This window comes from Lepidochelys kempii, chromosome 6 (assembly GCF_965140285.1).
Source record: "Lepidochelys kempii isolate rLepKem1 chromosome 6, rLepKem1.hap1, whole genome shotgun sequence".
Lineage (NCBI taxonomy): Eukaryota > Metazoa > Chordata > Testudines > Cheloniidae > Lepidochelys > Lepidochelys kempii.
Window position 1 is genome coordinate 71,870,437 of NC_136385.1, and position 17,497 is coordinate 71,887,933.

Consider the following 17,497-nt stretch of genomic DNA (forward strand, 5'->3'; position numbering starts at 1 on the left):
ATAGCGAAGACAGACAGGGGAGAGAGAGAGCAACTAACCTACACAGGAAAAGACTGGAATATAGCACAGAGATGGGTCCCAGGTAAGAATTAATTGGATGGCAATGAAGATTACACCACTAAAGCATGATATATCCAGTAATCCTCAATGTGTAGCTGTAATGTTGCATGTGGCCCTTCCAGGTACCACATATGGTTCCTGTGGAATTCGCTGGATAAGAGCTTTGAGAGAAAGAGAAAAAAGAAACTCTTTCCTCCAAATTCCATCTTAGCAGACTTGAGCGGTGGGGAGGGATTGTAGCAAATGGAGTCAGAGAGCCTCGTAACAATCTGTCATGCTGGGATGTCTCTGCATTCCACTGTGATGTTTACATCACGGCGTAGCAGCAATATGGATTGTGTGGCCACCTCCCTTCCGAGCCTAATGCAAAGTCAGGACATCACTCTACAGTGCCTTTATGACGCCATTCAATGATAAAACAACTCAGTAACTCAGCAAGGCTAAGGATTACTCACGTGGGCAATGATTCAATGTTATTTGTTTACATGGGTGAGCCTTTATTTTTATATACTGGATAAGGGGCAAATAAGTAAAAGATTGAGAACTCAGATGAAGGAAATCAGAGAAGAAGAAACATAGCTAGACAGGGAACAAGCAAATAAAGAAAAATATGATGGGCCAAATTAATCCCAGGTGTAATTCTACTGACTTTAGTGGTGTACACCTGGGATGAATGTGGCCCAGAGAATGAGGGCAGTGAAATGAGGAAAGAACACTGGATTACCAAACATTACGCTCTACATCAGGATGGTGCCATGCCTGGGTGGAGATGGATTTTTGCTATAATTCTGTGAATCTTTTCACCTTGATCTAGAGAGGGCTGTGGAAATGGATCACCTAAGAAGAGAAATGTTGTGCAAAGCTACCTGTTGGTTGACTAGGGTGTTAATAAAATGCTATTGTCCAGCACAGTGGCACTGTACATGCAGCAAGGTGCTGCAGTATTCCAAAGTGTCCCACACTTTAGAGAAATATTCTCAGCTTGCTTCAGCTGGGCATTGGAAAAGAGAGACAGAAAACTCCCTGTGAAGCTGCCAGGGAGAATTGCATTACAACCCACTTTTCTTCTGACCGTTTGGGAGTTAGCATAACCATTGTCTAATGCTGTGGAGGTGGGGATGTCTAGAGAAGAAAGTTAACTGACTGGGAACCATTCAAAATCAATGCACATGCTCCTTTTTCAATCTAGTTCCAGCTGAACCCCTATATCAGGTTTAATTTGACATCCATATAACGAGAGAAGGTCCTGAACCAAAATTCTAGCTGCCAACATCCCTGAATTAGGAAGCTGACCACCCCTAAATTTCAAGATGTGGACCCATATGTCATGGCCTTCGGCCAACAGGAAGTGCTAAAAGCATGGCTGCCAAAGTGTATAGAGAGGAAAATATAAGGGGATAATTTAATGGAAAGAGTCATGTAGCATCCAGGAGGATTTCCCCACAGCACCTGTTTGTTATTGGATATATGTTACAAATGCACTGTTTGCTCTTCTGGGATGGAATTCCAATCAAAGTGAAATCTTTTGTTCAATAACTCTCCTTTTAAAAGCTGTGGTGTCAAGTGCTGCTCAGAAATGTTCTTTCCTATGGTCTAAAAAAAAGAATTTTCACACAATCCGTGCCTTTGTAGTGTCACAAACCTAGAGGTATTTATTTCTGCAGAAGATTTAGTCCTTATCACTCCCATCTGCTTCTTGTGCACCTGAATCTCTTTTGGCTTTAAATCTCTGCAGCTTCTGTTTTCCTCTCATTAAATCAAGTTATCAGACTGATTGTTTAGAGAGAGAAGGCAAAATGGAGGGGGGCAAATTCTCTCCTTAGTAATTGCCTGTATCAGGATGGCAGGTTATAGTACCCAGAAGAGAGAGGCAGAGCTCTTCTGCTGATTGGTCTGAGTGGCGAGCTCTAGGACCTTGCATAAACACATAAAGCTGCTCTACTGACTCACACTGGCCACCGTCCCAGATGGGTCCTATTGGCTTCAACCTAGTTTATAAAAACATTTGAGCCTCCCTCTGAAGAGGAGGGAACCAGAGGCAGGGACAGAAGGAGCCTCCAACCCTGAAAGCAGTCAAGTTCATGGGCAAACTCTTGCGCAATGCTTGTTTATTCTTCAAGTTAGAAGGAAAGAAAACCCCAGGAGAGAAGTAAATTTGGATCTTAGCCAGTGTCTGTAATATACTAAGAACAGGTCGGGTGGGAATGCCCCCTACTTCAACACCAATGGCATGAAGAGAAAAATTTGGTCCAAAATCCATTAATGAGTTTAAGGCATTCAGATTCTACAGTGGTGAGGGCCAAAAAATTAGGTCGCTCTCTAAGCAAAGGATCCTGATCAATAAGGTGACCGTGATTTTCAGAATTTTATAAAAGGCCTACTTTTGTGGCAACATTTTACATGGTCACAAAACATTAATGCCCAGAGAAGTGCCACCTTTTAAAACGTGTGCTGCTGCTGCTGCATTCTGACTCAGCAGCAACACAACGTGTATATTTCCAGCAGAGGAGGACTCTTCCCAGTAATTCTGTGTTCTGAATGACTTCGTCATCCAGTGCTGAACAAGTGTTAGAGCTACTCGTTTACTCAGAGTAGATGCTGATCGTGACTGCACGCATTAAAGTTTTCAGTCCAAATTCTGCTCAGCAGACTGAACTCTCATTCCACAGGACTGTTTGTTATCTCTGGCAAGCACAGAGCAAGTTTTACTTCCTATAGCAGTGTGTCCTGAACAAAGATTTTGCATTAAAAAAGGTTTGATTGATGAAATAAGAAAAGAAAAGAAAAGAAAAAGGAAATGTAAGATGTCCTGAAAGAAATTCCTGAGACACCAGGATGTTATATGAAAAATGAGGACTGTACCAATAAAACTGGGATGCATGGTCTCTTCACCTGTCAGTGTCCTACATAGCTGTCCAAGACCGTCATTATAGCTTTCAAAGGAAGTGAAACTGTCTAGTGGGTTTAACGGGGTGTGGAAAATACAACTGCAAGGCTCTGTGCCTGACCTTACCATCAATTCACTATCCTTAGACCAGTCATTTGACCTCTGGTGCCTCAATTTACCTAGACACTTAGAATAAATAAATAATGATCATCATCATAATCCCTTTCCACGTCATAGGGATCCTGTAGGACTTAATCTGTGAATATAAAGTTCTGTGAAATCCTCAAAAGAAGTATTCTGTGGGACTGAGCCACACCCCACTGAAGTCAATGTTAGTATGTGCATTGCCTTCAGTGAGCTTTGGCTCAGGCCCTTTAAGAATAATTGTTCTGTTTTCATATAGTTTTTATTCACACCTCTGCAGTTATTTCCTCCTTTCTACTTTTTAACTAGAAAGTTTTCAATTTTTATCCTATGTGATGACTCTCTGGTTAGACTCCACACGCACCTGCCTTGTGAATCCATGTAACCGCTTCCTCACAGTAATAACCTGTTTGTGGCAGCTAAAGCTACTGTAAAGGAACTTCTATCACTGAAGCGTCTACAAGGGTCAGGCATCAGCTGTGGTAGCTTCCTCACAGTGCTAGCAGTGGGTGATCCTCACAGTAGTGTCCAGCCATTGTTACAGCATCAGCAATGCTGCCACAGAAAGGTTGGGTTTAAGGAGTATGTTTCCTTGCATCCACACCTTGTCAAATGTAGCAAGGACCCTGGCAGTGTGGTAATTATAACAGTGCCCCTGTTAATACCAGCTAGAATCTGTGCAGTGAACACTTCTCTGGGAGAAAAGAGAATTGAAGGTAAATATTGCCTCCCAAAGGAAGGTCACACAGACAAGTTCTGCCAAAGATTCTGAAAGCATAGCACTTAGAGGACTTCAGCTGAGGCATACTCACATATCAGTTTAATTTTATCCAGTGCGTCCAGTGGGCCGGGAGCCAGGAGTCTTGGGTTTTGTTGCTGCTGACTCATTCTGTCCTCAGTTAATCTTGCTGTGACTGAGTGTACCCATCCATAAAATAGAAAACACACACCTGCCTCAAAGGGACATTGAGAATTCATGTTTGTGAAGTGATTTAAAATCACCTTATTAAGGACACCCTGAAAACGCAAAGCAGCAGCCTGGGAGCTGGCTATGAAGAGAAGGCCAGGCAGCTTGGGAGCAGTCATATCCAGCAATGGGTCAATTACAAACTTGTGGTAGCTATGGGATTCCAACCCACACCCCCAAAGCCACAGGACCTCACGGTGGGGCCAGCAGACTGTTATAAACCATCTTTCTTTGGTGTTGAAATCCCAGTAGGGTAGTAGGGTCCACTCTATTGTATATCTTGAGCATGGAGGTAGGGTGTCATTCTCCCCCTCCTCGGACACACCTACTCTTACCCTGCTGTCTCATTTCCATCCAAAGAACAGTCCTCCAGAGGTTTGTTTCTTGCACCTGGTACTTGCACTTCTGGCCAGTGTGACGAAGTAGGAATGTTCTTAATGTTTTCTCTGAATACTGTGTGTGTGCCTCAGTTTCCCCATGGCATTTCTTAAGTATCTAGGTGGTGGGATAAGGGTGTGTGATTGTTGCAGAGCCCTAGAGGGCCAGTGTGATGGTGTCTGCACTGAGAATGGCTGACACCCTGTCTCCTGGCAACTGATGGCCTGGGCCCCTCCTCTGCAAAGGTGCCAACTGAAGGTGTTGGAGAACAAAGAGATCAGGTGGCCTCCTGGCCCGGGAAAGAGACAAAGGCCAGAGGAGGGGTGGGAGAGTTTCTGTTTGGAGCTGGCTGGGGAAATGGAGGGAGGCCCAGATGGGGCTCTGAACTCCCTGGCCCCCAAGATGGACCTGACTGAGGGGTCCTGTTTCCTGTACCTACAAGCTCTGTTTTAGACCGTGTTCCTGTCGTCTAATAAACCTTGTGTTTTACTGGCTGGCTGAGAGCCACGTCTGACTGTGGAACTGGGGTGCAGGGCCCTCTGGCTTCCCCAGGAGCCCCGCCTGTGAGGACTCGCTGTGGGAAGTGCACGGTGTGAGAAGAGGATGCTGAATGCTCCGAGGTCAGACCCAGGAAGGTCGAAGCTGTGTAAGCTTCTTGCCCTGGAGACAGTCTGCTCAGAGAGAGGAAGCTCCCCCAGAGTCCTGACTGGCTTCGTATGGAGTAATTCCAAAGCATCGCCCGGTGACTCCGTGACAGCCAGCCATTCAACCTCTTGTCAATTGGAAGGGTTTCTTCTCTATTTTGGGCTATTGGTGGGATCCCACTGCTTCCACCAGTTTGTTGGGGGTATACCAGCTCCTAGGTGGCTGGTGGCAGGTTCCACATGGTCAGTGCAAGTGCTGAAGGTGCTCCAAGCCTTAGGCTTTTCCAGCTCTAACCCCTGAAAACACTGATGTCTTTGGTAACAGAGGATTTCTTTACTAGAGCTGCTGGAAATAGGATGCAGATTACCTAGGCACCATTGCTTTAAGTTACAGCACAAAAGAGATGGTACTCCACAGGTCCTAATGCAGCCCCTAGGTGCAGTCGAGTCGTGTCAAAGTGGGGCTTCTCATGCCAGGAATAATCACTCCAGCCCTCCCCTTTCCTGGAGACAAGCACACACTGGCCTGCACATCCTCCAGCCAGAGTCCAGTTCCCTTGTTCAGCACCTATGGTTTCATTCAGGCCACTCCACATAGCTGCCCCAGTCTGCAGGCTCCTCCTGGCTGGCCACCAGCTGTAGATACCACTAGTCCCTTTGCCCACAACTGGTTGCTTCCCAGCTTGGTTCTCAGCTCTTCAGTCCCAGTTCCCATGTTCTGCTTCCAGCCCACTGCTCTAGCTCCCATGCAGCCTCTGCTCCCTCATCTCTGAACAAAGATGTCGCTTCCCTTTCCTGTGTTTTGGAGATTATGGAGCCCTCAGAGGGCTGGGTGTTGAACTGGGAATTAACACAGTGCCCTGTAATGAGCCAGCAGGTATTATATTAGTACCCAGAACCACAACATTGTGTGTGAGTTAGGTTACTCTGTACATAACATACCTAATCCAAAAATCACAAAAGCAAAGAAATAAAAAGTTAAGGAGCCTAATAGTACATCCACTCTACTCCTTCTCCCAGACACCCATCCACCACCAGAACCACCACCATATACCACAGACAACACATCACAACCCTAACTCTGCTGGCAGGGATGCCAGCCTTCCAGCACTCCCTTCCCCAAACTCATCACCAGCCTTCTCCCAGCCCTCACCCCTTACTACGTTCTGCACGTTTCTGGAACATCACACTCTCTCATGTTTGGGGAATGGAGGGCTGGGATCCCTACTGGGGTGGAGTGAAGGTTGTGATGTGTGTTGTCCGTGGTGTATGGTGATTGTTCCAATGGTGGGGTGTTGTGTCTCTGGGTTGAGGAGGAGGAGTAAAAGGTGTTTACTATTAGGTACCTTCACTTTTCTTTTCCATGCTTATGTGGTTTTATGTTAGGTATGTTATGTACAGAACAACCTTGACTGATGCACAACAGTGTGTATTAATTTCCCAGGGATATTCAGATTGAAAGTAGCTCAATTACATAGTGCCCAGACAACTTGGTGGTGCCACTCCAGAATTGGATGACCACTGTGACAGAGCTCCTGGTCCAAGATGAACCAACAGCTAGTGCTTGATAGAAGGTCCTGGTCATCATAAACTATGGGCTCACTCAGCTCATGGCCATGTAAACCAACAGTTTTTATATAAATCCCCATTTTTCTTTTTAAATTAATAAAATAATTACATAACCCAGAGACCTCACTGAACTCTATGTACATTTTTTAAATTTACTTTCTACAGGTTGTAATTTTTAAGCTAGAAGGGCCTAAAAGACCACAAGACTCAGCATACTCTTTTGTGGACCAATTTTTCATTTATTACAACTTGAAAACTAATTAACTGATTTTCTTGAAACTCCTCAGAAACTTCAAGTTTTCCTCAGAGGTTATGTTCATAAAATTTGGGGCAGATGCACTTGCTTGTTCATCAAAAGCAAAGTGCTTGAATTCCTTATTTAAATGAATACAATCTTAGCTATGACGTTGCAACCATGTTGTGATAATGACTCAACAAACCTTTCAATGGTTACTGTTTGTCATCTAACATTTGTCAGTGTTAATGTGCTACAATGTACTACAAACTCACCTAAAGACTCGTGCTACTCACTGGGTGCTACTTCAGAGCTTCTCAGTCTTTTTGCCTCCATTTTTTGCAACATCTCTTGATGAGATGAAAAAACTTAGCTACCATCTTTTGCAAAGAGGCAGAAGGAGATGGCAAGAAAAGCAATATCAGGCACAGATACCGATTCTCAAATTGTACAGGCTGGAAGGATTAAAATAAATAAATGATCGATACACTCTTATTCAGGGGACCCAACGTGGGTCCCTTGCACTGAGGTAAGCAAAGGCTGGGATCCCAGCAGAGGCAGCATACTCTGCTCCCAGGAAAAAGATGTACTTTACACCACTTTCTAGCAAAAGCTTCGACTGGCTAGAGAAATAGCCTTTGTGAGCATCAGAGGGAGACTGGTCCAACTGTTCTCTGCCAGAGAGAGGTTAGCCATAGCATGAGGCCCCTGATGAAGCAGGGGAAAGTAAAGAGAAAAACAAGGAACATTCTTGGGGTTCCAGGCATGGAGAGTTTTCTCCATCTGAAGTGGTGGGAGAAGAGAGGTTAGCAGGGCATGCTGGACGTGCACAAGTCCATGGGGCCGGACGATTTGCATCCGAGAGTGCTAAAGGAATTGGCGGCTGTGATTGCAGAGCCATTGGCCATTATCTTTGAAAACTCATGGCGAACGGGGGAAGTCCCGGATGACTGGAAAAAGGCTAATGTAGTGCCAATCTTTAAAAAAGGGAAGAAGGAGGATCCTGGGAACTACAGGCCAGAGAGCCTCACCTCAGTCCCCGGAAAAATCATGGAGCAGGTCCTCAAAGAATCAATCCTGAAGCACTTACATGAGAGGAAAGTGATCAGGAACAGTAAGCATGGATTCACCAAGGGAAGGTCATGCCTGACAAATCTAATCGCCTTCTATGATGAGATTACTGGTTCTGTGGATGAAGGGAAAGCAGTGGATGTATTGTTTCTTGACTTTAGCAAAGCTTTTGACACGGTCTCCCACAGTATTCTTGTCAGCAAGTTAAAGAAGTATGGGCTGGATGAATGCACTATAAGGTGGGTAGAAAGTTGGCTAGATTGTCGGGCTCAACGGGTAGTGATCCATGTCTAGTTGGCAGCCGGTGTCAAGTGGAGCGCCCCAAGGATCAGTCCTGGGGCCGGTTTTGTTCAATATCTTCATAGATGATCTGGAGGATGGTGTGGATTGCACTCTCAGCAAATTTGTGGATGATACTAAACTGGGAGGAGTGGTAGATACGCTGGAGGGCAGGGATAGGATACAGAGGGACCTAGACAAATTGGAGGATTGGGCCAAAAGAAATCTGATGAGGTTCAATAAGGATAAGTGCAGGGTCCTGCACTTAGGACGGAAGAACCCAATGCACAGCTACAGACTAGGGACCGAATGGCTAGGCAGCAGTTCTGCGGAAAAGGACCTAGGGGTGACAGTGGACGAGAAGCTGGATATGAGTCAACAGTGTGCCCTTGTTGCCAAGAAGGCCAATGGCATTTTGAGATGTATAAGTAGGGGCATAGCGAGCAGATCGAGGGACGTGATCGTCCCCCTCTATTCGACATTGGTGAGGCCTCATCTGGAGTACTGTGTCCAGTTTTGGGCCCCACACTACAAGAAGGATGTGGATAAATTGGAGAGAGTCCAGCGAAGGGCAACAAAAATGATGAGGGGTCTGGAACACATGACTTATGAGGAGAGGCTGCGGGAACTGGGATTGTTTAGTCTGCAGAAGAGAAGAATGAGGGGGGATTTGATAGCTGCTTTCAACTACCTGAGAGGTGGTTCCAGAGAGGATGGTTCTAGACTATTCTCAGTGGTAGAAGAGGACAGGACAAGAAGTAATCATCTCAAGTTGCAGTGGGGGAGGTTTAGGTTGGATACTAGGAAAAACTTTTTCACTAGGAGGGTGGTGAAACACTGGAATACGTTACCTAGGGAGGTGGTAGAATCTCCTTCCTTAGAAGTTTTTAAGGTCAGGCTTGACAAAGCCCTGGCTGGGATGATTTAATTGGGGATTGGTTCTGCTTTGAGCAGGGGGTTGGACTAGATGACCTCCTGAGGTCCCTTCCAACCCTGATATTCTATGATTCTATTATGCTGCATTGTTGGATATGGCCCAGTAAGAGAATTTACTGCTCCTCTGAGTATCCAGTAAGTAACAGTTATTCCTATTCATTGTCACACAGTGGTTACAATCAATTTGATTCAGTCCTATTCCATTTAAATTCATGAGCCTGATCTGCAGCTGGTTTAAACTGGCCTAGTTCCATTGAAGTCAATGTAGGTACTCCATTTACCCCAGCTGAAGATTTGACCAAATGTATTTAAGGACCTACCTTAAATATTTCTTTGAGTCTTAGGCTATGTCTACAATTAAAATGCAACAGCTATACAGCTGCAGCACTGTAATGCTCAGTGTAGACAATTACTACAGTGACAGGAGGGGTTCTCCATCACTGTAGGTAATTCATCTTCCTGATGTGTGGTACCTAATTCTTCCATCAACCTAGTGCTGTCTATACCAGGGATTAGGTTGGCTACACTATACCACTCTGGGGTGTGGATTTTTCACACTCCTGAGAGATGTTGCTATGCCGATGTAACTTTTCAGCGTAGACCAGCCCTTATTTTGTACTTATTTATATTTTAATGCTTGGAAGAATGTTGAGAGTCAATTCAAAGAACTGTAGTCCTAAATAAACCAGACGGATGAAGTAATGAATATTGTTTATTACATTAATGAGGTTTTCAGGGGCTAGTGCAATTTTGATCATGTAGTTCCATCAGGTGGTTTCCCATGTTTTTTTCTTCTCAGTGATATCCATAGCAGAGCATTATTGAAAGGAAATCCAAACTGATGGAATTTCATAGGTACTAAAAACCCACTGCTAGGAGGAAGCACACACTGTTAGAGTCCTATGGAAGGACACTACTGTTAAAATGCATGTGCTGCTGGAGTTATAGCTGCCATTTGAAGCTCAAACACAGGAAAGTGCAGTTTCTTGGTTATTTTTTTCACTATCATAAGTTTTTGGTGCGGAAGACAGAGTACAGAGCCAACCCCAGAACACAGACCATAGACACATGATTAGAAAACAAAGCAGGATAAAAATACAGGACATAAGAAGAGAACAGAAACTCTGAGTGAGGATGTGAAAAGACTCAATGGCAAGCTAGGACTAGCCGTTGACAGGATATGCAGTGCAACTATTCCCTGGAACTACAATAACTGTAAAGAAGGGTATTCCATTTTCCTGCATTGCTGCTATGGTTGGCACTTTGAACTGCATTTACAGTGAAGTTATCCATATCAATAAAGCAAGTTTATTCCTTGCATTATGTTTGTTGGGGAAGAGGTGGGGAGGGGAAGGGATCTTTCCTCTTCCGTCCTGATTCAAAAGCATTTGGATGAATGAGGCGATTGGGCCAGCAGGAGGCAAATACACTTCAGTGTCAGAAAATGTAGAATTAGTATATGATCAAAGCAGCAGTCTAAGGATTATGTGCTAAAATGGGACAGTCTTCTGGCAAAGCAATCAGGTAAGGGAATTGGAGAGGTGGAAACATCAGCCTAGTACATAGCAGCTGTATTTATATGAATAAAAAAAAATGAACCAGTTACTAGAACACATTAGCAAAGGGATAGAATATGAAACAAAGGGTGATGCTGTTGCTGTATCATGCTCTGGTGAGGCCCCTGCTGGTATCTTGGATGTTGCTTTGGTACTTCTTGCCAATGGGATTCAGAAGGGGCCAAGGAGGAAATGGTGCTTCTCTGGCTTCATCACCCCCGGCTCTTGATCTGGGAGTCCCCAAAAGCTCCTCTGCCAGAACTCTGTGGGGATGGTGCTTCATGGAATTTTGGAGAGGGCAAGGATGAGAAAGACACCAACTGCTCTCTGCAAGATTGTCACCGACTGACTCTCATGATACCTGACTGGGAGCAGCATGAGTCTTCCCCCCTCCCTCAGCGTTGTTTCTATTGAGCAGAGAAAGAAGAGAATGTAGCACAGCTCCTTCCTTCAGAAGGAGGAGGACAAGAGGGGAGCATGGAGGAAATGTCCCTCTATGGGACTAAGGGGGTTCCCATCCCTGCATATTCTGGAGATCTACAGTGTTGGGAGGCTGCACTCCCTGTTTACAGGGCTCATAAACCTTTCTCAGATGAAGATGAAGATTTGATGAAAATGCCATGAATTACCTGGGCCTCTTGTCACCTTCCATTGATTATGATTCAGTCCATGAACAGGGTAAAATTTAGAACATGAGAATGTTAGGCCTAAATCTAAGTCATGAAGAAAGGCAAGGGTAGTTGATCCAGTTCTTAGCATTTCCAAGGCTGTGAAATGGGATTGTTAACATTAACATTAAACATGCCTGAAAATTTAGGGCATTCAACCTAAAATTTAGTGAACGGCATTAATTAGGAATTCAGAACTTCATGCAAACAGTGATACACAAGGGACTATGATATGACAGGTAGAGAATGAGCAAATGAATAATACAAGTGCATTTGAGATGCCTAGACTTATGTCAGAGAGAGGGGTCTGGTGAAAAATCATGAAGCTGTGATTAAAATAAACCCCAAAATGGAAAATGCATTGTATTGTATGGCCTTTTGTGTGTGTGAGAGAAAAGAGTCACACAACATGCTGGCTGCTCTAGAGAGAGCCAGAAGCTCACAAATAAGCAATATTTTTTAAAGTTGCAATACTAAATGGTGTCATCATGACCATAATTTGCACTCTTTGATGCTATAAGAAATAAGCTCTCCATGTGCCTGCATTTGCAACAGGAGATGGATGAGATGACTTAAGAGGTCTGTTATCTGTAATGTTATGATCATGTCACACAGCCTCGAGTCTGCGGATTTCAGTAACGTCTGCCCATGGCTTCTTGTAGTTTTCTCTTTCATCTGGAGAGCTTAACTGATTACATTGTATCACACTCAATTAAAGTTTTTTAATACAAAGGACAAGTTAAAAGCAGCAAAGGATAAGCACTATTTAAATCTACAGGAATGGATGAGAGAAATATTTCAAAATGACAGTAACCTGCTGGTATCCTGGTTGCTGATTCCTTGGCAATTATTTAGCTATGGAAGGTTATAAATGACTTTTTATTCATGAAGTTTAATTGGCTAAAATAAAACTTCCAATTAAGGTTTTAAAATTAAGATATTTAAGGCCAAATCCTGAGCTGGTGTAAATTGGCATTACCCCATTGAAATCAATGGAAATACATTGATTTGCACCGGGTATGGGTCTGGATCTCACAGTAATTTCCAGTCTGGGAAACTTGGCCAGCCAGCAGTTAAAGCATAACAATGGAGGAGGGTGGGTTAGAGCAGGAAAGGAAGTCAAGAAAAAAGGTAAACAAGAGGGAAAATATTTCTGGAGAATCCATGTAGATATGGAAACACCTTCTGAAATACCTGGAAAATCATTTCTCCTTCCCTTCCCTACCAAAAGCTTTGTTAATGCGTCTGTGTTTCTTGTGCAACAGCTGGTGGCGTTACTAAACAATGCAGAGCACCAGCTCTAGGTCTTGCTTTAATTGTCAGTCGTAATGGGATCCAGGAAGTGGGCGGGCAAATCATAGAACATTGGTCTTAAGTCCAAGGGCTTGTTTCTACACTCATTGAAGTCAATGGTGAAGATCCACTGACTTAAATAATGCAGGATTAGGGTCATAGTAGGTAACTGAAAACAAATTGGTCTTCAAAAGGTCTGTTTTAAATTGTATTTGTTTAGACTCAGCTGTTTCAAACATCTATTACTGGCTTGGGAACTTACCAGTTTTGTTTTCTCTTTTCAATTAAAAGCTTTTCTAGTCACTGTTAAGATTTTCTTCCATGATTTATAAAGAAACCGGAACACACAAATTGTGTGAATAATAGATAAGCACCCATGTTATACCAGACACTTAAGGGGCTGTGAGGGACCTAAGAACATTACACAGAAACTGTGTGTGCAGGCAGATGGGGAGGAAAGGACTCATTACATAAGGCTAAAATAATGAGACAAGGAGTTAGTGTAAAATGAAGCATGGAAATGTTTGTATTGGACCAGAGGAAAAATTTAAGAGTGGGGATCATTTAAGCATGATATAAGTGTGGAGATCAAGTACTCTCATCTTCAGAAATGTCCAGTAAGAGTCTAGACATTTTTGTGATGGGATTAATACAGTGAAAACCCTCTGTGGTTCAGGAGCACAGACTGGCTAAATCAAGAATTCCTTCCCAGCTCTACCCAATTATTGATCTCCTATTAGGCTGTAATTACATTGGAGAGTTCCAGTGATATCAGCAATTGTAGAATGATACTAGTTGAAGTTTACAGTTGTGAACTATGCCTCACAAGTTGAAAAGTGACTGACTTTGGGGTAAAATACTTTAAGTCACTGACTGAGGACATTATTGTTCTTCTGTAGTAACTTTTTCAACCTAAGCTGAAAAGTCAGTTTTATAGTCTTTAAAAAATGTTTTTTTTTTGTTGTAGGTGGTTTACTCTAAATATACTTGAACTTAATATAGGGTTTGCTGAGGCTGCCCTATTTAAACTTACAAGATCATTTGGCACTCTGAATCAGTGACAGAGCCCCAGCAGTAATAGCAGGAGCTATCCTGAATAAAAGTGGAAATGTTCCTTGGTTGATAGTTTATGCCTCTTGTATTCATTTCCTTTGGGGAGGGGATAGTATTTAAATTTGTTGATAACTTCATACTACTTTAAAACTTCCTCTCTGTCCAATGATTTATGTCTCATAATGGGGATAACAAGCCTATGAAACTGCAAAAGAGCAGAAAAGTGAACACCAAATCCTGCACTAAGTGTGACAAAAAGCTTAAATATCTCTTTGCTCTAAATGTATTCTAACATAGGATGATGCTCTGGTGCTTATATTTACAATCATTGAGTCATGTGATTCTGTCTCAGCCAAAGGGTTATGGGTCAATATGTTTTATGTCAACCTTCAAATAGACAACACAAGTTGATTAGAGGTGATGGTCTTGGAGGGCAATAGTACAAAGCTATTTTAAGTCACTTGAGGGCCTCAGCCAATTGGATTTTTGCTTGAAAGTTGAAAAATGTGTGTGTGTGGGGGGGGGGAGTATGTTTTTGGAGGCCAAATCCTGAAATCCTTACTTAGGCAAAATTGCCATTGAACTCAGTTAGTTTTGCCATAATAAGGACTTCAGGATTTGGTTCTGTACTACATTGTTAGATATTTAAACACAAGGCTTAAATGTTTACATTTGAAACTTTCTGGTTTGCATTCCACATACCCAGCACATTATATTACATCGCTGTAATGTTATAACAACAATCATGTAAGAGTGTAGTGTGAGTATGGCTTTTGATATTGTTTGATCTTCAGGAATTTTTTAGCACACTCATATTTTTAGTACTTGCCTAAAGGTGCCATTTATTGTAATTGTGTAGAGGCCCATTAAAAATGCAAATGTCCGTGATTAGGGTCAGCAGGCATTAAAGTTAACCAGTGCTTGTTCTGCGGGGTATCCATGTTTCAGAGAGATCACAGCAAGAGGCACTGAAAGGTCTGGAGACAGTTCCATGATTCTGTCTGGAAACACTGATTTGTTCAGGACAGTCTATAAATCTGCAGCAGCCAATGGTTAAGAAAGAAACTGTAATAGCCAGACAGCCGCAGAGCCCTTCTTGTGACTCCCTTACAGGAGAAGCGGGGCGAGACTCCCATCCCTTCTTGGGACCCGGTGCTTGGCTCCGCAAAGGAGCACTGGGTGATTCTGCCTTGACTTTTGGGGCGGGTGGTGGGGAAAGCACAGCCCCTTACTCAGCTCTCACCCTGCAGGGTAAATCCGACGCTGTCATGGGGAGAACCCCAGCACCGTGGAGAGCTCCCGGAGCCTGCTAGGGGCATGGAGGGGGATAGTCTCTACTGTGTAGGGTGGGATTAAATCGCCCTGCACCGGCTGGATCATGGATACCGGCTGACTGGTTACTGCCTCAGTAAAGAGGTTGCAAGAAGCCCAGCTGCATTACAATCACTTATTTTTTTCTCTCCTTTGCATTACAAACCACATACAGGTCCCCAAACGCCCGTCTAGCTGGCTAGACTTCAGCAGCGACAGCTCCTTACATTCGCTCCCTGAGACTGTTTCTCTTGCACTGAAATCCCCCCCCCCCATTTCCTCTCGCCGTTTCATTTGTTTAATCCAGTTCGGACGCAGAAACACCAAACCCCGCAAGTGATCGAGCCCTGCCCGCAGTCCGGGTTTTCCCGCCGAGTTCAGGAACCAAGACCCATTACCGATCACTCTTCTCCTGGGTTTGTAGACAATGCATGCGTGTGTCTCCCTCCGCACAGCTGGGGCTGTCAGACACACGCATATATAGCCACACACTGCACACAGGTACACCAGTGACCCCCCCCCCCCAGCACAGATACGCCCTGGGTTGCTCACCTCCTCTCGAACATCTGCAGGTGCCGTTGTTCTTCCCTCTGGGCTGCTCGAAGTTGTTTCAGCAGCTGGTTCTGTTTCCGAAGACATTCTTTGCCATTCCTGTCTCCCAGCCCCCCTCACCTCAAATAAACCCGGGGGCCGCAGGGTTTCCAAGCGCCTCCTCCCAGCAGGACAGTCGGGCTTTACCCGTCAGAAAGCCCCGAGACTGCAGCTTTCTCCCCATCGCCAAGGCAGGGTCCTGCTCCTGCAGAATCTACGCGATTCAGAGCCGTTCCCCACACACGCCACAATCCGAATGAAGAGGGGAGGGAGGGAGTGTAAATCCCTCGCAGTCCCGTGGCGTTGCAAGCATGGTCACTTTGTCAGCCAAAGCCAGAAGCTGCATTTAGGGAAAGTGCCTCTCCCACCAACCGGCGGGAGACGTCCGCCTGGCAACCCAATGCAGCCGCGGATCGTTCACCTGAGCCAGGACAACACAGGCCGTTCTCGGAGCTGGGGAGGCTGCTTTGCAGGCAGCCGGGGTCCCCTTTCCCTTCGGAGGGTGCAGCCTCCCCGCCTGCGCTCCCTGTCAGTGCATCGCCTCAGCGTGTGCAGGCAGCCCCGGAGTCTGCAGCGGCGCTAGTCCCTGCCAACTTCGGAGCGCCCTTTCCAAAGCCCACCCTGGGCTTCCCTGAGCCGGCCCGTCGCGTTCCTCCTCGGGCCGCTGGCGGGCAAGCGGGCGGGCTCGGGGTGTCTCTCTTGGGCAGACTCCCCGGGTTTTAAAAACAATCTTCTGCATGTGTCGCCACCTGGGTAAACAAGCCCCAGCTCCCGTTTGCCGGGAGTCCAGGGCGCGGGGATCTTCCCCACGCCCAGAAATCCCAGGTCCTGCCAGCGTCTTTCTGTGCACGGGGCCCGCCAGCCGCGAGTGACCAGAGAGTCGTCTGGGCCGCCTTGGTCCGAGCACAGCACAGCTCCAGCCTGTCTGTGGCAGTCCTTCCCTCCTTGCCCCGAGGCCCGGGGCTCGCGGCGGTGCACGAGGGATTTGCTGTTTGAAGCGGTATTAACACTCCCCACTGAACGATCCCCATGCATATCTCTGGGATCACAAACCTGCGCCCCCTGCAAAAACCAGCCCAACCCGGGGTTTGCTCCCTGCCTTCTCCCCATTGCCGTGGCCTTGATGGTTCTGCGGCACGAGCGCGTTCATTCAGCTGCATCACACCTATTCCAGCGCCCATCACCGATGCCTCCTGTCACCTGACATGCGAGTCTGCAAGGAGAGGCCCCTAGGCTCGCTTCTGCCTCCTCCCTTCCCCCACCACACACCTCACTGCTTCCTTAGCCTCTCTTTTGTTCGCATTCGTTTCCAACAGATCCCCGGTCCCTTATCCCCCTCCACACAACTGCAGCCTCCTGCAAACAGGCTGCCCTGTCCATGGCTCTGGGCCTTCACTCCGTACTTCCCTCAATCTGACCAGGGGTGTCATGCTGCATCCCCCATGTTTGCTGCATGTTTCATTACGCTCCACGCCTGTGAGACTCCTGTCCTGGGATCCCTTTCTCCCTTTGTGCCATGGAGGTGTATATATATTTTTAAATGCTTTTTAAAGTCTCACCAGCAGGCAAGTGAGCAAACACAAAGCATCTCTTTTGGCTTTAGTATTCCCGCCACGCCCAGTCCCGCCATATAATGTTACTTTTTTAAAGCTGGCCCCCTTTCTGATAAACTCCAGCCCAGTTTAAAGAAGCTGGCAGGTCCATGGGGTGGTAGTCCAGGGCCAGGAGGGTTCTGGAGCAAAGAGGGATGCTTGGTGCATGAGTTCACTTGCACAATCAAAAGCAGTGAGCAGTGCTGGGATTTCCTAGAAGAGTTGGTCTGAATGAACTAAGTGGGTTAAGGGTACTTGTTCCT

At 45.5% G+C, this 17,497-nt stretch overlaps 1 protein-coding gene across 1 annotated transcript in view; it reads right to left on the reverse strand.

The window, feature by feature from the left end:
- Window positions 1-15,690, reverse strand: part of LOC140913868 (transmembrane protein 151B) — a 35,620-nt gene extending 19,930 nt beyond the window's left edge. Inside the window, exon 1 of the mRNA XM_073350679.1 lies at window positions 15,604-15,690. Coding sequence (XP_073206780.1) covers window positions 15,604-15,690 — 87 coding nt within the window. The remainder of the gene's footprint in view (window positions 1-15,603) is intronic.
- Between the last annotated feature and the right edge of the window lie 1,807 nt (window positions 15,691-17,497).